The sequence below is a fragment of the Camelus bactrianus genome, chromosome 9 (assembly GCF_048773025.1).
Source record: "Camelus bactrianus isolate YW-2024 breed Bactrian camel chromosome 9, ASM4877302v1, whole genome shotgun sequence".
NCBI lineage: Eukaryota > Metazoa > Chordata > Mammalia > Artiodactyla > Camelidae > Camelus > Camelus bactrianus.
The window spans coordinates 748572-770585 of NC_133547.1; the positions used below are offsets into that span (position 1 = coordinate 748572).

At 43.5% G+C, this 22014-nt stretch overlaps 1 protein-coding gene and 1 pseudogene across 1 annotated transcript in view; one reads left to right on the forward strand and one right to left on the reverse strand.

Annotated features, from left to right (window-relative positions):
* Positions 1–22014, reverse strand: part of LOC105074435 (uncharacterized) — a 93847-nt gene that overhangs the window by 24714 nt on the left and 47119 nt on the right. The window contains exons 2-3 of the mRNA XM_074370919.1: positions 3872–3998; positions 774–2559 (exon numbers count right to left, since the gene is read on the reverse strand). Of these exons, the coding sequence (XP_074227020.1) occupies positions 1217–2559; positions 3872–3998 (1470 nt within the window). The 3' untranslated portion in view covers positions 774–1216. The remainder of the gene's footprint in view (positions 1–773; positions 2560–3871; positions 3999–22014) is intronic.
* Positions 10397–12262, forward strand: LOC123618775 (BCL2/adenovirus E1B 19 kDa protein-interacting protein 3-like pseudogene; annotated as a pseudogene).

The window sequence follows — 22014 nt, forward strand, 5'->3', positions numbered from 1 at the left end:
TGCAAACAAGAGAACAAGTTTGTGCTACTCTTAAAGGCACTGAAGGTTGTCAGAACAACCAACAACGGCCCCCTCCTCAGTGTGAACTCTGAACCTACAAGATGTCACAGCATCCAAGCTATAAATTAGGACCACAAAGCCTTGCAGTCTCTCCTGGAAGGCTTTGAGCAGCAATGTAACGTAGGCCAAAGCTGGAGAGGCATATTCTGCCATCATACTGTCCACTCTGAGGCACACAGGGTTTGGGATCCTGACCAGAGCTGTTCATCCCTTCATGTTAGCAAACTCTGTGAACCTCAAACCACCCCCTACAGTGAATAGAACCCCTAAGATTAATGGTAGCTTAAACAAGACCTTCATTACTATACAAACAGGAGCAATGGGTGGCAGACTGTTCCCCAGGCTGGTGACTTGGAGGCTGGAAAATCCCACAAGTCTCAGGAGACCAATAATATCCCTGAAAAATGTAGACCACCTTTTCAAATCACAAACAGACTCCTTCAGGCCAAAACTGAGGAAGGCCCATGCTTTAACTGGTGAAAGGGGGACAAAAGGGGGAAAGACTAAGTGCTCAATCTACTCATGAATCATCCTGCAAATGGGAGAGCACCAGGGTTTCCTTTCCTGAACACACTGGGATGGGTGGCTGTTACACACTATGGGCATCTGTCAGGTGGTTAGAGGGGAAATGACTTCTGCTGTAGAACTGTCAGTGACATGAATCTGGCAAGGGCCCTGGGTAGGTTAAAAAGTACAGTGCAGCTCCCACATACCTGGAATTCATGTGGATGTTTGGCTGAGGTTCAATACAGGCAAACAGCATCTTCATAAAGGATCTTCTCCATTGTTGTTACACTGAACAGAAGTCGTATGTACCTGCACACTGAAGTTAGTTCTCCCACTTGAAATTGGTGGTATCCAATGAGGTGTAAGACCTTCAGCTGAAGGCTTTCTTTCATTCACTGAACTCATAAGGCCTTTCTCCACTGTGAATTCTCTGGAGTATAACGAGGCAAGACTTTGGCTAAATGATTTTCCATATTTGCCATATTCATAAGGCCTTCATCCAATGTGATGTTATAGTGTTTTAGAAGCCTGGAGTTTTAGGTAAATAATTTCCCACATTCAAGTATTCATAAAGCCTTTCACCAGTGTGAACATTAAAACTGGACCTATGGGTAAACAATTTCCCAAATTCACTGTGCTCATAAGGCCTTTAACCAGTATGAACTCTTCGGTGTTTAATGAGGCTGGAGCTATGGCTAAAAGATTTTCCACATTCACTGCACTCATAAGGCCTTTCTCCCGTGTGAATTCTCCTGTGTTTAATGAGGCTGGAGTTCTGAGTAAAGGATTTCCCACATTCACTACACTCGTAAGGCCTTGATCCAGTGTGAACTCTCTGGTGTTTTAAGAGACTGGAGCTGTAAGTAAAGAATTTCCCACATTCACTGCACTCATACGGCCTTTCTCCGGTGTGAACTCTCCGATGTTGCAGAAGTGCAGAGCTCTGGCTAAAAGATTTCCCACATTCACTGCACTTATAAGGCCTTTCTCCACTATGAACTCTATGGTGTTCAATGAGGCTAGAGTTCTGAGTAAAGGATTTTCCACACTCACTGCACTCATAGGGCCTTGATCCAGAATGAACTCTCTGGTGTTTTATGAGACTCGAGTGGTATGTAAAGAATTTCCCACACTCACTGCACTCGTAAGGCCTTTCTCCGGTGTGAACACTCCGATGCTGAAGGAGGGCAGAGCTTTCACTAAAGGACTTCCCACATTCACTACACTCATAAGGCCTCTCTCCAGTATGAATTCTCCGATGTTTAATGAGGTTAGATTTGTTACTAAATAATTTTCCACATTCATCACACTCATGAGGCCTTACTCCAGTGTGAACTCTCCGGTGTTGAATGAGGCTAGAGCTCTGCCTAAAGGATTTCCCACATTCCCCACACTCATAGGGCTTTTCCCCAGTGTGAACTCTCCAGTGGTCATTGAGGCTATAGCTTTTGCTAAAAGATTTACCACATTCACTACATATGTAGCATTTTTCTCTAGTTACGACTCTTTCGTGCTGAACAAGTACGTGTTTGTAACCAAAGTCCTTTGTGCATTCTCCAGAGTTGTAATGAGTTTTTCCCCTGTGAAAGGCTGCCCCACATGCATTTCTCCTGTTTGACTTCTCCCTAGTGTGTGTGGCCTCACCACAGGGAAAAGACTTCCCCAACACAAAAAATCTGCAGTCTTTCCCAAAAGAGCTTCTGTCCATGTTGCTTCTGAAGCATTTCTCCCCAACGTGCTGCTTCTGATGCTGAAGTTCTGCACAGAAATACAGTTGTTTTCCCGATGGCTCAATATTGTACAATTTCTGCCCACAGTGTGTTCTCTGGTGCTCAGTCAAGTGCAAACTGTCTCTCAAGTCCAGGCCACATATCTCACAAGGATGGGCCTTCTGGGGGGACACAGCTGTATGGGGATCCTTGACCTGTGACATTCCTTGTATAGAAATGATCTGTTCAGAAGATGCCTCTTCATCCTCTGCTCCATGCCAACCTGAAAGCAAGTAATGCTGGTCAAGTGCACAGTGACTTTGGTAGGAGGGGAGCAGCTACTACACAAGTATATGTAGTAACTGAGGAACCTGTCCATGGGATTGTTTGTAGGACCAAGGAGTTGGTTGTGGTTGAGGATGGCGTGCTTAGCAATACTGGGTTATAAAGATCACAGACTGGAAGAGGCCTCATGAGGTGAAGGACACAACCATGTGGTGGCCACAAAGAGAAGAGATGGGGTCTGCAATTCATTCCTCTGTAAACAACTTTCAAGAGGAACTTGTCTGCTGGTGACACACGAATGCTGTATAGAAGGGTTGTGTCAAGATCCAAGAAAACACAACGATACCAGGGCAGCTGGTATTCAAGGACTGTTTAAGGATGTGTGCACACCTCATGATGCAACACACAGGGGCCAATGTGGACAGCACTGCAGATGGAGTGGTGAGAAGAACAGGTGAGAGAGGAATCCAGAAACATGAGTTTAACCCTAGGTTGTAAGTAAGAGTAGAAGTGACAACAGAGATGATGAATCAGTAAAGTATCAAAAAAGGGGAAGGAAAACAGAAATGAAGTATGGACACTGGCATCAAAATACCAGTCAAACATAACAGGTTCTCTAGCATGATGTGAACACAGCACTGTCATCAAGTCCTCCTCCGTGTGCTACTCTGCAGGGCCAGACTCCCTCTGAGGCATCTTGCTTGATTCATATACACACTGAGAGCCACCTCCTCAGTGATCAAATGCATGGCACCTTGGTGATACAATAACTAAGGGAATGACACACAGATGAGTAGATGAGTAGCCAGCACTGTCCCCACACAACTCAGCACATGACAGCCCACAGGACGGAAAACTAAATATTACACAGAGAACTTCACAAGGAGGTCTTGCGAGATCAGTCTGTGGTTCATTTAAGTATTAACTGTATCAGTGATAGCAACTCCCGGCACAGGCAGGTATGAGGGAACGTCAGCTGGAGGAAGGAAGCAGAACGTGGAGCACACAGGTGGCCCAAATCCAGAGGAAGGCACTCGGTCAGGGAGAAGGGAAGCAAGGTGCTACACAGCAGGCTCACGCCAGACTCTTGCCCCTGGTTCCCTCCCTGCAAGTCCACAGGGAAGCCAGCAGTGGGCCTGCTGAAGGAAGGAGAGGGCAGTGCGCTAGTCTCAGCACCCAACCACAGTGCCTCCCCACAAAACCGGGGAGAAAGCAGTGCCTCCAGGCCTGATGTACAAGGGTACACTGCTCCTGAGGGGAAGGACAGCAGAGACTAGCTCAGGGCACAGGGGTGGGTCCGAGAGCCTTACCCAAGGAGGTTATAAGTGCCAGGTTCTCCAGCATCACGTTGTGGTACAGGCATCTCTGAGCCTCATCAAGGAGATCCCATTCCTCCCAGGAGAAATATACGGCCACATCCTCAAAGGTCACACTGCCCTGGCAAGACAGGGACAGATGAAACCATAAACAGCCCCTTCTCAAGGACAATAATCCAACCCCGACACATGCCCATCCTCCTCCCAAGCTCTCCAACTCAGAGGAGAAACAAGGCCCTGGCACCATAGGTGCCACTGTCTTCAAATGGCCCCACCGATCACTGGGGCCAACCATCAGCAGGAAAAGGCAGGTGGACAAGTAAACAGCTAAGTTGTGGACCTTGCACAGAGAGATCCACAGGCTCATGGCAGGCTATTTGGCTGGTGTGGCCAAGGTCACATAAGCCTCAGTACCAGGGCCCTGGGGTCATCAAGCATACGCCCTCTCCAAGGATGCATCATCCTTGAGGCTGGATCCCACAGCCACATGCCTATGGTCACCACCACCTCAGTGTCCCACACCCCAGGTTTCCAGACCTGTGTATTTTGCTGCTCACTTAATGTCTCCACTTAATGGTCTTGGAAACATCTCAGAAGCTCCTGATACTTCTGGGGAATATTACTGCTACTACCAACTTCCTCACCTCAGGTGACAGAGCTTCCATTCCCACAGCTGCTAAGAAAAAACATCTTAGGAACATCCCGAAATCCTATCTCACTCCTTCGTGGTCCACATTAGAAAACAGTTGTCACTTTTTAAAACATACATCCAGAATCCAATCACATCTCTGCAATCAAGACTCTGGCCCACTGACCCTCACCTGGATTACCGCAGTAGCCTCCACCCTGGAGGCTCCTCTCCCTCAAACCCACAGTCTATACTTTATACAGTTATCAGATGGAGAGAATTAAGATCTTGGTACTACAACCTCCCTCCTCTGACCCAAACCTCTCGTCACCACCGGAATAGACACGCAACTTGTCATTCCAATCCTGATTCCTGTTCCCTGATCTTTGTTCCCACCTGAAAGAAAAGAGAACTTGTCTTTTCCTGCAAACTCTCAGCTCAGTTTCACCTCAAGATGTGCACAGCCTGCTACCAGTTTCTGGGATAACCTTCCACAACCGTTTACACCGGTTGCCAGAAACAGAACACTTTCATGTAACTCTTGGCATGGACTCAGGACCCTGGGCTTGCGGTTTCTCCAGGGTTTCCGACCCCAAGCTGGGGGTACGGCACGTAAGAGCCACAAGAAACCACAGTTCAGGGAACATGTGGGCGGAGGTTAGGGGCAGTGCGGGAATGAGCCCATTCCCAACACGCCCCTGGCTGTGTTGGCTCCGTAAGCGCTTCTGCAGCCCTGAGAATGCGGAAAAGGGCATGTCTGAAAAGGCAGGCATCTATGGCGGGATTGGATGGCTCAGGCGACGCCGCCCGGGGACCTCAGCGCCGCGTCCTATACCCACGCCTGGCCCTGAAGACTGAGACTCGGGGTAGCTACTCAACTTCTGTGCTCAGTTCGCCCTTCAGCAGGCGTCCCCCCGCCTGGGGACCTCTCACCGGCCTGCACCCCGGGGCCCGGGCCGCAGGCACGCGAGCAGGCGCCCCGCACTCGCGGCTCTAGTGTCCGGCTGGAGAGGGCCGCGCGGGCCCCGAGGACGCGCGTTTACCTGAGGCGGATCCCTCAGCGCGGCCGCCGCCATCGGGGTCTGAGGGCGGGAGCGGCTTGAGAGGAGGGGGGCGCGGGGGTCCCCAAGCGGCGTCGCCAAACCTCGGACCGGCCTCTGTGCGGCGGGGACAGCGCCTCCTCTCTGACCTTCTCGGTTCGGTCACCTCAGAATGAACCACAACTCCCGAACCTCTCACACCGATTGAACAAAACCGGGAGCAGCTAACATGGCCACCGTGAGGAGGATGCCGGAAGTCCCGCCCTCAGCTTTTATGACTTCCTCGCGCTAAGCTCTCATTGGGTGGCGCTGCTGCCGCTCGTTCTGAGCATTCTGGATAATGTAGTCCCCGCAGTTCCGCAGACTCCGTGCGAACAGGTTTCTGGAGGAAGAGCAAGGCCGAGTTCCGCCGGTAGAAGTTGGGAAACGGCATACCCAGGTGAGCTTCGCCTGCTGTTTAAAGGAGTCTTCATCATATGCTGCCAAGTGCTCTCTGCAGCTGATTACCCAAGTGTTTGGAGACATACTATTTCAGACTCGGTGAAGTTCAGCATGTTCTCAGAGGCTAAAAATACTATTTCAGATGCCACCAAAGGCTACAAATCCAAATAAACATACCGTTTTTATACTCATTCAGACACAAGGTGTCCACTGTTAGCAGAAGCGAATAAACAGTATCTTATTTCAGTTCAAATGCATGCCCTCCAAAGCATAACGCCAGTTTGCCAGTCTATGTATATTTTTGGTCAGGGAGAAAAGAGAAAATACTCCAGATTGTGGGTTTTTTGTTTTTGTGTTTGTTTTTGTGCTTGAGGAGGGAAGTAATTCGGTTTATTGATTTCTTTGTTTGAGGTACTGGGGATTGAACCCAGGCCCTTGTGCATGCTCTACCTCTTGAGCTATATACCCTCGCCCCCTCTAGATGGTGTTTAGTCAAGGAAGATGGAGGAAGGATGTTGGGCCACCCTGAATCAGGAGTGTAAAGACAGATCTAACAGATCTGCCTAAACTTTAGTCAGGATTCCCTAGGCCTTTTTTCGATCAGGCCCAGTTCTTGGGCCTTGTCCTTAAGAGCAAGAATTCTGCGAAGTTGGTTTGGCAAGAATTTACCATCCTCAATATCTGATTGCCACTGATATCTGACCACCACTGATATCTGATGAAATTTCCTCATCCTTCGCCATCAGATGGGTGATAGCTGATCACACTGCCCTTCATTCTGCAAGAATTGGTTAGGTCAGTTTAGGAAGAATTTCCCTACACTCTTCCACTGACAACCCACCCCCTTGCTCCTTGGCTATAAATCTCAACGTTTTACAAGTGTCTGAATAATTTTTCTTTAAAAGATCAGTCTGTAGTTCCCAAAGAAAACATCTCCCCTGTCTGTAGAGTCAATTATTCTGTCCAATTCATTGAGCAACACTTTTATCCATTTAGTATCTCTTACTTGATATCCTAACATACATTCAGTTCCTTTTAGGAATCTAACAATCAATCTCAAAAAGAGGACAATAAAAAAAAAAAAAAGAGGACAATGAGAAACATGCTATTTTGATGCTTTCCAATGGCTGCATTGTTCATAGTTGGAGCATATATGCAAAGGGTGCTCTTATCCTGAAGATATTGGGAGCGTGTTAAATGTGTGATTTCATTGCCAGTAAGTGATTATCATTTCTTTTTCAATGCAGGGAGGGTCTGCATGAATAATTGATATTATCTCAGAAAATATTTACAAAATGCAAATTATACAGAGCTATTAATAATGTCTAAGTGGTGATTCAAATGTGGTAGCAGAAATAGTTCTGGTGAAACATCACTGGAAGGTGAAAAAAGTTCAGACCTCAGAGAAATTTTAGCAATCATAGCTGAGAAGACATAGAATTAAGCTGAACGCATGACTAGAATGGTCACTCTGAAGGTTTTGCCTCCAAATGTGATTATTCTTCATTCCTGAAAATTTTGAGCAATACTGGAAGGAGAGTTAAAGGAGACATTTAGAGTAGCCAGAATTGTAAAGATATACAGGGAAGCTGTGATTTCATGTTTATTGCCTGGTCTCACTAATGATCAATGAGCAAATGTTTGGTTTTAGGTGCTTAATGGGAGACATTGGGTCATAAGGGAGACAAAGACCCCTGAATTCATGGGACTTAAATTGTATTCAAGGAAGAAAGACCAGAAAAATAAAAGAATAGATAATTATATAGTATGTTAGAATGTGGCAGACAAATTGGAAAAAGAAGGCAAGGTAAGTGTCCTAAGAACTATGGTATGAAATACAATGTTACACAGCACAGAAAGGGAAGCCTCCTTAATAAGGGGGCCATTGCAAAAAAGGCTTGAAATGGAGGTAAGGGATGAGCCCTGTGGGTAATTTTGCAATAAGTTTCAGGCCAAAGAAGAAGGTGACTAGGTTGTTCAGTGGGTGGAGGCTTCACAGGTCTCAGCAGTGGAGAGCCTGGGATACCAGCCCTGTTAGCCATTCCTTTGCTTTGTTCATGGCAGAGACACTCAAGGGATGTGAGTAATAAATTTTGACTGCCTCTCAGAGCTTGAAAATTTCCACTATGGTGAACTGGTGCCTAGAACCAGGCAGCCTCAGCTTTCCTAGAACCCTGGTTCATATTTTGATCCCTGGACCTTCACCATCAGTGTCACTAGGGAATTCACTATAAACACACATTCTCAATCGTGAACCCAGAATCGAATCAGGCACTCTGTGGCTCAGGCCAAAGAACTTGTGCTGTAACAAGCTCGCAAGTGATTCTGATACATGTTCAAGAAATACCCATCCCTTTGCTGTGTATTCTGCAGAAACATGTACCTACCTTCCTTGTGTTTAGCAAGTGTTCTGTCTAAATCTGTACAATTTTTTTTTTAGCTGAAGTTGGGAAAAAAAATGGACCACCAACACAAAAATCCTAACAAAATACCAGCAAACTGACTCCAACAGTACATTAAAAGGATCGTACACCATGATCAAGTGGGATGCAAGAATTGTTCAATATCTGCAAATCAAGCAATGTGATAGCCTATATTAACAGATTGAAGAATAAAAACAATATGATCATCTCAGTAGATACAGGAAAAGCTTTTGATAAAATTCAACATCCATTTATGATAAAAAAAACTCTTCAGCAAGTGGGCATAGAGGGAACATACCTCAACATAATAAAGGCCATACATGACAAACCCACAGCCAACATCATACTCAATGGTGAAAAGCTGAAAGTATTCCCTCTAAGATCAGGAACAAGACAAGGATGCCCACGCTCACCACTTTTATTCAACATAGTTTTGGAAGTCCTAGCCACAGCAGTCAGAGAAGAAAAAGAAATAGAAGAAATCCAAATTGGAAAGGAAGAAGTAAAACGGTCACTGTTTGCAGATGACATGATACTATGCATAGAAAATTCTAAAGATGCCACCAGAAACCTAATAGAGCTCATCAATGATTTCAGTAAAGCTGCTGGATACAAAATTAATATACAGAAATCCACTGCATTTCTATATACTAACAACAAAATATCAGAAAGAAAAAAATTAAGGAAACTACCCCATTTACCATTGCATCAAAAAGAATAAAATACCTAGGAATAAACCTGCCTGAGGATGCCAAAGCACTGTACTCCAAAAATTATAAGACACTGATCAAAGAAATTGAAGGTGATACAAACAGATGGAAAGATATATTGTGCTCTTGGATTGGAAGAATCAATATTGTTAAAATGAACATATTACCCAAGGCAATCTACAGCTTCAATGCTATCCCTGTCAAATTACCAATGGCATTTTTCACAGAACTAGAACAAAAATTTTTAATTTGTATGGAAACACAAAAGACCCCAAATAGCCAAAACAACCTGGAGAAAGAAGAACAGAGCTGAAGGAATCATGCTCCCTGACTTCAGACCATTACAAGGTTACAGGAACCAAAACAATCTGGCACAAAAACAGACATATAGATCAATGGAACAGGACAGAAAGCCCAGAAATAAACCCACACAACTATGGTCAATTAACCTGTGACAAAGGAAGCAAGGATATATAATAGAGCAAAGGCAGTCTCTTCAGTAAGTGGTGCTGGGAAAACTGGAGAGCTGCATGTGAAAGAGTAAAACTAGAACATTCTCTAACACCACATGTGAAAATAAAGTAAAAACAGATTAAAGACTTACATGTGAGACCAGATACTATAAAACTCTTAGAGGAAAAGATAGGCAGAACACTCTTTGACATAAATTACAGCAATTTGGGGGGGGGGTTCTCCATCTCCTAGAGTAATGGAAATAAAAACAAAAATAAACAAATGGGACTTAATAAACTTAAAAGCTTTTGCACTTCAAAGGAAACCATAAACAAAACCAAAAGACAAGGGGGGAGAGTGTAGCTCAAGTGATAGAGTGCCTGCTTAGCATGCAGGAGGTCCTGGGTACAAACCCCAGTACCTCCTCTAAAAATACCTAATTACCACCCCCCAAAAAACAAAACAAAACAAAAAAACCCAAAAGACAACTTATGGGCTGGGAGAAGATATTTGGAAACAATGCTACTGACAAGGGATTAACTTCCAAAATGTATTAACAGCTCATACAGCTTAATATCAAAATCGGCAGAAAACCTAAGTAGACATTTCTCCAAAGAAGACATCCAGATGGTCAACAGGCACATGAAAAGATGGTCAGCATCACTAATTGTTAGAGAAATGCAAATCAAAACAATAAGATGTCACCTCACACCAGTCAGAATGGCCACCATTAAAAAGTCTACAAATAATAAATACTAGAAAGAGTGTGGAGATAAAGGAAGTCTCCTACACTGTTGGTGGGAATGTAAATTGGTGCAGCCACTATGGAGGACAGTATTGAGGGTCCTTTAAAAGGTGAAAATAGGTCCTCATCATGGTAAGTCTATCTGTCACCACTGGCTCTGGGGTGGCTTTAAGACTGGAGGTGTCTGTGAGCTGGGCCAATGCTGCAGGCTGCATCGAGTCTTCTCACAAGACTTTCAGGATCAAGGGGTTTCTGGCTAACAACAAAAGCAGAATGGTCCCATTCCCCAAAGGATTCGAATGAAGACTGGTAATAAAATCAGGTACAACTCCAAGAGAAGACATTGGAGAAGAACCAAGCTGGGTCTGTAAGGAGCCGCACAGGAGGTGGCACACAAGGTCACTTGCATCTTACCATATCACTCTGAAAACAGTACTGCTGTCTGAATGGCCGGATGTGTTTGGGGACATGATTTTTCTCTTTGTGTCAGTGTTTCTCCACTATTGCTCTGGCTTGGTAATAAATATGTGAGACCTTTGAAAAATAAACATTTTCTTAAAAGGTGAAAATAGTTACCATATGATCTTGCAAATCCACTCCTGGGCATATATCTGGAGAAGACTCTAACTGGAAAAGATACACGCACTCCAATGTTCATAGCAGCACTATTTACAATAGCAAGACATGGAAAGAACCTATATGTCCTTCAACTGATGAATGGATAAAGAAACTGTGGTATAAATATACATGGAATATTACTCAGCCATAAAAATGAATGGAATAATGCCAATTTGGAGCAACATGGATGGGCCTTGAGATTATCATACTAAGTGAAGGAAGTCAAACAGAGAAAGGCAAATATATGATATCACTTATAGGTGGAATCTGAAAAATGACACAAATGAACTTATTTACAAAACAGAAACAGACTCACAGACATAGAAAACAAACCTATGGATACCAAAGGGGAAAGCGGGAAGGGGGTATAAATTAGGAGTTTGGGATTAACATATACACATTACTAGGCATAAAACAGATAAACAATAAGGACCTACTGTATAGCACAGGGAACTATATTCAGTATCTTGTAATAACTTATAATGGGAAAGAATCAGAAAATATATATATATATATATAAATATTCCTCTGCCTGCCTCTTCTTCATAGAAGAGCTGTAGTCTCCGAGGCACCCCCCAAGCACAGAAGCCTGGCTCGAGAATTAATGATTGGTGGGGGACTCAGCTTGTTTTGTTGCTGCCCGAGAACCGGAGACAGGCCTGCTCAGGCCGCAGCTCTTCCAGCCGCCCGGCAACGTCGTCTCATCTAGCAGAGCAGCCCCCGCCCCCCACAACCGTGAGGAAGGTGAAGAGCCTCTGCCCTGCCAGCCAGCCTCCACAGCTCCTGGTGGAGCTCCCCAGGAACAGCAGTAATGGCAATGATAATGGCACTGGGGAAAATGAGGGACTAGAACACGTACCCTCCTGCTCCTCTATCCACAGTGGAGACATGGAGAACAGGATGCACAGCATGAATCTCGACAGAGTAGTTCAAGAGGCAGTTCTCACTGTGACAGCCCTTCCCCACAAGAAGATGGGCAGACCATGTTTGAGGTGGAAATGCACACCAGCGGGGACCAGAGCGCCCAGTGAGAGGAGAAGTTGCAGCAGGAGAGGAAGAAGTAGATGCTTTGAATAAAAGCGTGGACTGGGTGTCCAGCGGGCCCAGTAGACCTGAAAACACCCCGCCCAAGGAGCTCCACTTCAGGCACCCGAGGCACTCTGTCTCTCTAAGCACAAGGAAAAGTGGCGCCATGGAGAAAGGGGGTATTTTCTCCGCAGAGTTTCTTAAGGTGCTCACTCCATCTCTCCTCCTCTCCCATGTTTCGGCTTTGGAGCTAGGCATCTACACTGGAAAATGAGCGAGCACACCTGCCAGCACCTGCTGAAGGAAAGAAGAGCCGTGGGAAAGTGTGTGACTTGTGAAGTGGTGTCTTGTCACAGGAGTTTATTTGAACTTGAGACCGTTGTAACCATGACCCAACCTACCTCCCTATTTTTACATATCCAAGTTCCAGTAACTCTCAAATCCAGTATTCAAACTCTTTTGGGGTATTTTACTAACCTCATTCCCTTTTTGGCCCATAAAACACTTCAGAATTTCCTCACAGAGTTTACTGTTGTTTAGAAATTTGCAAGGGCTTCTTTTCCACAAATGCCACCAGCAGATGATAATTTTGTCAGCAATGCTGTTATCTCCTTTTAGTACCAACAGATCTAGACCTGCATCATTCGTGGGATAAATTTAACTCTTGCAGGATAATTCCCACCTCTCTCTCAAAACCAGATCAGGTTAGCAAATGATACAAAAGCTATGCTTTTTAGTTTTTCAAGACAAAGGCAAGCTTCCCGAAGCTTGAATTTATAGTTATTCAAAACAAAAGGAAATAAAACAAATGGAAAAAAAATAAGACACACGAAAAAAATATCCTGGGCAATAAAAAAAAAGTATTTTAAGCCAGGGGAAAAAAAAAAGAATTAATGATTGATGGGGGGAGGGTGTAGCTCAGAGGTACAGCCCCTGCCCAGTATGCATGAGGTCCTGGCTTCAACCCCCAGAACCTCTATCAAAAAAATAAGAAGCCTAATTACCTCCCACCCTGCAATAAAAAGAACTAATGATTGAAAGGATGGAAAGGATGTGAACATATAGGGAGAAAATCAGGAGTTCAGCCAGGAAAACTAGTAAACTTTTAAACAGTGAATAGCCATATGGTAGTCACAGAAGCTTCAGTGCCTTTCAGAAGTAGATGGCAGTATCTGATGCACATCCCTGAGTGGTTTACAGATGCTAAAACCCCCACCAAGTGGGAGAAGTTAGCTACTTGATGACCATGAGCACACAGCCCCAGACCTACTGGGGCCTGAGGACTGATCATGTTATCGCCTGTGACATTGCCCTGTTACCTCAGCATCAACCAATCAGTTCTCTGCGGACGAGCAGATCACACACCCCATGACTCCCCCCGCCCCTCACCTTGCCTTTAAAAAATGCTTCCCTGAAACTCATCAGGGAGTTTGAGTGTGTTTGAGCAGTAGCTGCCCTGGACTCCTTGCCTGGTTGGTGCCTTACAATAAACACTGCACTTTCCTTCACCACAACCCAGTGTCAACAGATTGGATTTACTGCTCAAATGAGCAGACCCAAGTTCGGTTCAGTAACAGTCATGCTTACATACACCCAAATTAAGAACCACTGGCCTAAAATATTCACCTTGCAAAGTATGAGCCTGAGCCTGTGTGCCCTGACAAATTATGCTGATATGCTAGTTATCTTACAAGGAGTGTAGGGATCAGGCAGAGGGCATAATACCACGTGTCACTTACGCTATATTATAGGTTGTGCTGTAGTAGGTCATGTATTGTGAAAGAACTTGTATTATAGTTACCAATATACTATTTATTATTGTTTGACTCCTACATTCTTTTTGGGGGGGTAATTAGATTTACTTATTTAATGGAGGTACTGGGGATTGAACCCAGGCCCTCAGGCATGCTGAGCACTTACTCTGCCTCCGGCTATTACCCACCCCCTTGGTACGGTGGCCAGATGGGCAAGGGGCTACCCCAGAGGGATATACACAAGAGAGAGGTTTTCTGTTGGAACTACAAAGATTCTCCTTCTTTCTTTCTTAAACTACTGCCTCCGGGTGGCCCCTCCCCTACCCTCGGTCTTCCCTGTGATAGCCTTACCTGGAGTATTTTCCCCTTGCTTCCTGACCAAACATACATAAAGCAACAAATCGGTCTTTAATGCTTCTCAGTATAAGTATTTGATGTCAACAAAAAGTTAATCAACAGTCAAATCTAAGAAAAAAATAGAAAATTTTATCCAGCCAACTTGAGGATTAAAACCTGGGAGACAGTCCTTCAGAATGCACTGAGGACTGCTTTACTGGTTAGAAGTGACAGCACCGTTACACGTGGTTTTTTTTGAGACACATGGTCGTATTTCATGTGATGAATTGACAGTGTACACAATTCAGATAGGCAGGTAGGAGTGGGTCATGCCTCACGGTGCCCCCTGACGAGACTAAGGACACAGACTCCCCGAGGTACTAGGCCATGGACTTGGAATTGATTCCTGGGTCCCCACCCCTCACTGGGGGTCACAGCAAGAGACTCCCCTCTATCCCCCAACCCAGGTTCAGTTTCCCCCAGTACAAAATGGGGAGAGGGAGCAGACTTGCCTTGGGGGCTGTTGGAGGATGTTTAAGAGCTCATGAGCTTCAGAAAGGGCTTGAAGTGAGGAGCTAGCCTCAGAGTCCTGATCATTCTGGGGGAGGGGGGTAAAGTGCCTCTGGGGCAGGGAGTTGAGGGGGAAGAGGTGGGCAGGGTTTACACCTGGCTCTGACCAAAGTTCTGATCCCTACTGGATGGTCTCCAGATGGGGTGGGGCATGAATAGGTACTGCACGCATGACCTGGGCTTCCCAAGCACCACCAAGATGAATTTGAACATTTTTGATGGATTTTACCCAGCTTCTACCCTCCATGCAATTTGAATATGTTTTAGTTATTGTCTGTTTTCAGGCTGGGTTAAACCATTTCTTTGAACAGCTACTACCATAAGAATCTCTGAAAAGCTGACTGATTTTGTTTCCAACCTGGGTAATCCCAATGTTTCTATCAAGTGACTGTGTCATACTATGGGGATCTTCAGAGAAGAATTCTGTAAGGTGTTACCCCCAACTCAGAAACAACACTGTCCTCATCACCCACAATCTTCTAGGAAAGCTGAAAGGGCTGATGGCATTTTTAAAATCAGCAAAACTTTCAAAAACTCTTGAGCTCCCTTGGCCAAACATACTCCCACTAGCCCTTACGGTCATATAGTCCACTGACAAATTGGTTCTCCGCTAGGAATTACTAACTGGAAGGCCCACGTGGCTAGGAATTTCACCCCCAGTAGTAGACTCTGCCCTCTGTATGCAGACTTAGCAAAATATTACAAGGGACTCGTGCACTACACCTAGCCCCTATCACCAAGTCGTTACGGCCACCTCTGGAAAACATCTTTTAAACAGAGATTCTTCCTAATCTTCAACTAGTAGATTTCACCTATTAGAAGAGACATCAGAGAATAACTACTCTTGAATCTTTGGGAGAGACCCTTCAGGTGCTGTTCATAATAAATGTATCAGTGAAACTCCAGGGAGTCACTCATGGGGTTCACGTTTCACAGCTAAAGAAGAGATTCAGAATCCCACACAACTGGAAGTCTGCTCCAAGAGGGCACGTCAAACTGAGGATTCTCAGAGAACCTCTGGAGGCCAGTTCCCTATGGAGGCACAATCCTGATTTCCTAAGCATATCCTGCTCTCTCAAACATTAACCATATTCCAGGTGGGGTCATGAGATCTGGTCTCTGCCTAAATCAGGAATTTCCCACATATTGTGTTACCTACCATCGTCTGCAGGGGGCGCTATAAAAATGCCCATGGCTCTGTGATGTGAAGCGGCAATACGACGTTTTCAGTAGGCAACTGGAAGAGCAGATAGAAGACAGAAATGCAATCTGTAACTGCACTATAAAGACTAGGTTTCATAACTATATCAAAACTTGAACAACTTTATCCTTGAGGATTCCACTGAACAGTACAAGAAACAGAGATCCAGTATGGCTGACATCAGAGATGACAAAGACGGCAAACGGGCAATGACTGTAACCAAAACCAAAGTTTAGAAATCTGACCTCAGTTTAGAGGCAAGACCAGGACCCAGAACCCACTTTTCTTCTTCAAAAATTTTCTCAAATAAATGAAGGAAGGAAGGGAGGGAAGGAGGGAATGAGGAAGGGGACCTTCCCCAGGATACCAGCAGCAACAGTTAACAGGAAGGTCTGGTGGTGCCTGAGTCTACTCAGTACACAGTATCCACTGGAAGGGAATTTTAACCATAGCAGCATTTGCCAGGTTCTGTTCTCTTCAGGAGGAAATGACATTGATTTATTAAGTGCACTGATTTTTCTATGTACAAAGCATATACTTAGTCCTATTTATTTATTTAAACTATACTAATAACCATCAAGAAATTTACAAGTAACAAATGCGGGCAAGGAAGTGGAGAAAAGGGAACCTTCATGCACCACTGGTGGGAATGTAAATTGGTGCAGCTACTATGGAAAACAGCATGGAGATTCTTCAAAACACCTAAAAACAGAACTACCATATGACCAAACATTCCCACTCCTGGGTATATATCGTCTCCCCCCCAAAAGAAAAAAAAGAAAGAAAACACAAATTTGAAAAGATACATGCACCCCAATTTTTTTATAATAGCCAAGATATGGAAGCAACCCAACTATCCATCAAAAGTGGATGAGTAGATAAAGATGGACTTTACAGACTACTACTCAGCTATAAAAAAGAACAAAATTCTGCCATCTGCAGCAACTTGAATAGACCTAGAAAGTATGATACTTGGTGAAATTACTCATAGAAAGGGAAATACTCTGTTATCACTTATATGTGGAATCTAAAAAATAAAACAAATGAATATACAGAAAATATAAACAGGCTCACAGATACAGAGAACTAATGGTTACCAGTGGGAAAGGGGAGGTGGGAGGGGCCAGGAGTAAGAGATACAAACTACTATGTATAAAATAGAGAAGCAACAAGAATATGTTGTACAACACAAGGATTACAGCCAATATTTTGTATAACTATAGGAATTCATTTAGCTCATTTAAGGTCTTTGCCACCCTACACTTTCCTTTCATCCCCAGGTGCCACATGCTCCCTCAGCTCTCTCTTTCTAGAGGCCTTATGAGACCACCGTGCACCACTTTCTTTCTTTATGTCTTCCCATCAAAAGCTGTAAGCACCTGTGTTACAGAGCATCTGCCTGAGACGTGACTTAGGTGACCTTAGTGTCCAGCACGTTTCCTGATCATAGGAGTCAAGGAAAATGTGGTGACATTTGGGAAGATTTGATAAACAAGTTTACATTTTGCTTCAAAAAGGTCAAAATTTGCTTTAAAATCAGTATTCTTTTACTATATGAATTGAGATATACTTCCTTGTCAAAAATAACTTTTAACATAAACATGAACTTTTAACACAATTATTGAATTATCAATAACTAATCTATTCTACCAAGGCTTGTTTTAGTTTAATATTTCTTTCTTTCTACATTCACAAGCAAGAATTTTATTTTCCCACTAAATCATTTTGGAAGAAGTGGAAAAGCACAAAGGGGGAAAAAGACTTCCCACAACCCCACCACAGCAGTGAGAATCAGAGCTCAAATTCACATGTGTATTCTCCTTCCTTGGAAGACTTTTGCATATACTCAGTATATTATCTTGCATAAAAAAATAGATGTGGTCATACTACACAGGTTATTTATAGTACTGGGGGGAAGCTATTTTCTGTTTTTCATTGGGATAAATGTGTTTAACAAAATCTACCATTCCAACTACTTTAAATTTTCAGTTCAGTGGTTCCATTAAGTGATTCACATTGTTGTGCAATCATTACCACCATCCATCTCCAGAACTTTTTCATCATTATGAACTGAAACTCTGTACCCATTAAGCAATTACTCCCCATTCCCTCCTCCCCTCAGACCCTGGGAACCTCTATTATGCTTCTGTCTCTCTGAATTTGACTATCCCAGGTAACTCCTGTAAGCGGAATCCTATAGCATTTGCCCTTTGATGTTTGGCTTATTTCACTAAGCATGTCTTCAAGGTTCATTCCTGTTGTAGCATGTACCAGAATGTCCTTCCTTTTCAGGGTTGAATAATGTTTCATTGTATGTATAGACCACTTTGTGTTTATCCCCTCATCTGCTGATAGATGTTTAAAAAATTTTTTTTGAAGCGTAGTTGATTCACAAAGTTAATTTCAGGTGTACAGCAAAGTGATTCATTTACATGGTTTATACATACACCCCCTATATATATATACATACACACACACACATATACATACACATTTTCTTTTCAGATTCTTTTCTATTATGTTATTACAAGAAATTGAATATAGTTCGCTGTGTTATACAGTAGGTCCTTCTTTATCTATTTTATATGCAGTAATGTGTGTCTGTTAACTCCCAACCCCTAATTTATCCCTCCCCTTTGGTAACATTAGTTTATTTTCTATGTCTATGAATTTGTTTTTGTTTATAAATAGAATGTATCATTTTTTAAAAAGATTCCACATATAAGTGGTATCATATGATACTTGTCTTTCTCTGTGTTGATGGACATTTGGGTTGTTTCCACATTTTGACTCTTGTGGACTTATTTCAAGGGCTAAAATTTAAAGAGATTGACCACATCAAGTGCTGACTGCATCACGGAGGAACTACAATTCTTATACATTGCTGGTGGGAAGGCAAAAGAGAACAACCACTTTAGAACACAGTTTGGCATTATCTTAAAATGTTAAACATCTACCTACACTGTAATAGTTTGAGTTATTAACACACAGGAAATAAAACATATATCCATATAAAGAACTGAACCAAGTCTTTAAAGCAACTTTATTTGTAATACCCCAAACCAGGAAATAATCCAACATCCATAAAGAGAAAAATGGATAATCAGAGTGGTTACCCATAGAAGAGACTACTCAGAAATAAAAAGATTTAACTACTCACATAAGCATCATTGCTGAACCTCAAAATAATAGTGCAGCACGAAGTAAGCCAGTTAAAAAAAAGTATACATCTTATGATGCCTATTTAACATTACAGAAAATGCATGAGGGAGGGTAACAGCTCAGTGGTAAAGCACCTGCTTAGCAGGCACAAGGTTTTGGGTTCAATCTGCAATAAAAGATTTAAAAAAAGATAAAAGAGATGCCTTCTTTAAAGAAAAATTATAGAAAATACAAATTAATCTCCTATGCAGGAAAGTAAATCAAGGAACCAATGATTGTCTGGAGGGCTGAGGAATGTATGGAATGAGATTCTAAAAAGGCGTGAGGTTAGTATGTGACAAATACATTTTCACGATTGTGACGATGGTTTCACAGCTTTATACGTATGTTAAAGCTCATCAATTGTACACATTAGATAACTGCACTTTTGTGGCATGTCAATTATGTGAATTGCAGTAGTCCCTCAGCATCTGAGGGGGATTGGTTCCAGGACCCACCATGGATACCAAAATCTGTGGATGTTCTAGTGCCACAGTCTGCCATTTAGATCTGTGCTTCCAAATCCACAGAATCAACAATCTATGGATTGTGTAGTACTGCATGTATTTACTGGGAAAAAACTATGTGTTACTGGACTCATGCAGTTCAAACCCATGTTGTTCAAGGGTAACCTTAATCCTTGATAAATCTTAATAAAGTCCTAAAAAGTGGTTCCAAATAAAAGCCTAGGTGTCCCAGTTTCCTCAGAATATTAGGCTGCCAGTGCTGTATGGTCTCTGCCATCTCTCCTTCTATCCTGGGAGGTGCAGCCTTGCCTCGGTGGCAGCAAATGTGGGCAAGCAGTGAAGGCTGTTGTCACTTGAATCAACAAGACTGCTGGCTGGGTCATCAAAGACGCATCCTTGGACTGCAGGATAACCCTTCCCTCTATCCTCGTTTTCCTGCTGGTAGAGCAATGGCCTTGAGGAGACAGCCGGAAAGACTCCCAGAATCCACGAACCTCACCTACAGAAGACAGTCATGGAGGCCCTGAGAATTTCTGTACACATTTATCTCAGAGGATGCAGTCACTGGAACACCTGTGGATGAACTTTTAGAAGAGGCACACTCCATGTAGCTTACTGTAGTCTCTCTTCTCCCTATTAATCCAGTGTTTCTGCACCAAGGAAACTGAACCCTCCGAAAACTGACTTCCCCTGTCAAGTTTATGATCAACATCTCTATCCAAAACTGTATTCCCTTTCTTGTCCTGCCCCTGTTTCCCTCAGGACTGAAAAGTATCAAAGAAAAGCTGGATCCTGCAGGGCCCTTCTGGGTACAAAAGTCCCTGCACGTCACCTGTTTGTTTGTAGAAAAGGCTTTAGTCTCCTAGGCCTTCCCTGATTTCCAAAAAGCAAACTCAAGCAGAGCCTAATTAGGGAAGTGAGGGGATGTAGAAACAAAAGAAATGCAGTCAAGAAAGAAAAATAATGATAGCTTAAACAACAGTGTGGCAGTAACAGTCCTAATTCCTCCTCAAGGGATACACAGAACCACCTGACCCTTATCTCTGAGCTGTTCTGCAGAAACTAAGACCTCCACCCAGGTGGAGGATGGGGACTACACACTGACCACAAGAATGCAGACCCAGGTGGGCTGGAACCAGAGGTTGATGATTAAGACAACTGAAATCTCACCCTGCTACCTCAACACCAACCAATCAGAAGGAATTCCATGAGCTGCAACCTTCACCCCAAATGTTGCCTTTAAAAACCCTTCCCTGAAAACCACTGGAGAGGTAGGGTCTTTTGACCATTAGCTGCCCATTGTCCTTGCTTGGTGCCCTGCAATAAATGCTGTACTTCATGACAACCCAGTGTCAGTAGACTGGCTGTGCTGTGCACGGGCGAGCAGATCTGATTTTAGTTCAGTAACACCAGTTATGGTTCTGATTCTTAGTCTAACAACAAATGTCATAGGCTATGAAAATCTGTATATCATGGCACATGGCTCCTTTACGGGACCTGAGGAAGAGGGCCCCTCAACATTTTTGGTAGTTATATAATATACACTGTGAACAAGGGAATAAAATTTGTTGTTCATAGAAACACTGGGGGTTCTCACAACAAAGCGCTCTTCTTTAGGGAGATTTCTGACTTTTCAAAAATTCCTGGCACCAGTCCACAAATGAGGATCACAAAGCCCTGCAGTCCTTCTTTCAAGGCCTTGGGCAGCAATACAAATTAGACAAATGTTGGTCATACAGTCCCTCCCAAAGCACAGAAAGTTTGGGATCCCCACAAAATCTGTTCATCCCTACATGCTAACAGACCGTAATTATGCTTCAAAATTACCCCCAAAGTGGTGAATAGAACCACCAAAATTAAAGGTGCAAAAACAGTCCTTTACGAAAAGATCAGAGCAATGTGCAGCAAGCAATTTCTAAGCTGGTGAATTAGAACTGGGGAAAATTCATCACAAGCATGATGCTTGAACAATAATGTCCCTGAGAAAGGCAGTCCTTCTTAGCAAGCTGAGGACAGGTCCTTTGGACCTACACTGGATCAGGTCCATTCCCTAAAATCAGAAAAGAAAGGAATAAGACCTAAACAAACAATTATCCAAAGAAGAAATACAAATGATCAATAGGCACATGAAAAAATGCTCAATATCACTACTTATCAGAGAAATGCAAATCAAAACTACAATGAGGTATCACCTCACATCAGTCAGAATGGCCATCATTCAAAAATCCACAAATGACAAATGCTGGAGAGGCTGTGGAGAAAGGGGAACCCTCCTACTCTGCTGGTGGGAATGCAGTTTGGTGCAGCCACTGTGGAAAACAGTATGGAGATTCCTCAAAAGACTAGGAATAGACTTCCCATATGACCCAGGAATCCCGCTCCTGGGCATATATCCAGAGGGAACCCTACTTCAGGATGACACCTGCACCCGTGTTCATAGCAGCACTACTCACAATAGCCAAGACATGGAAACAGCCTAAATGTCCATCAACAGATGACTGGATAAAGAAGATGTGATATATTT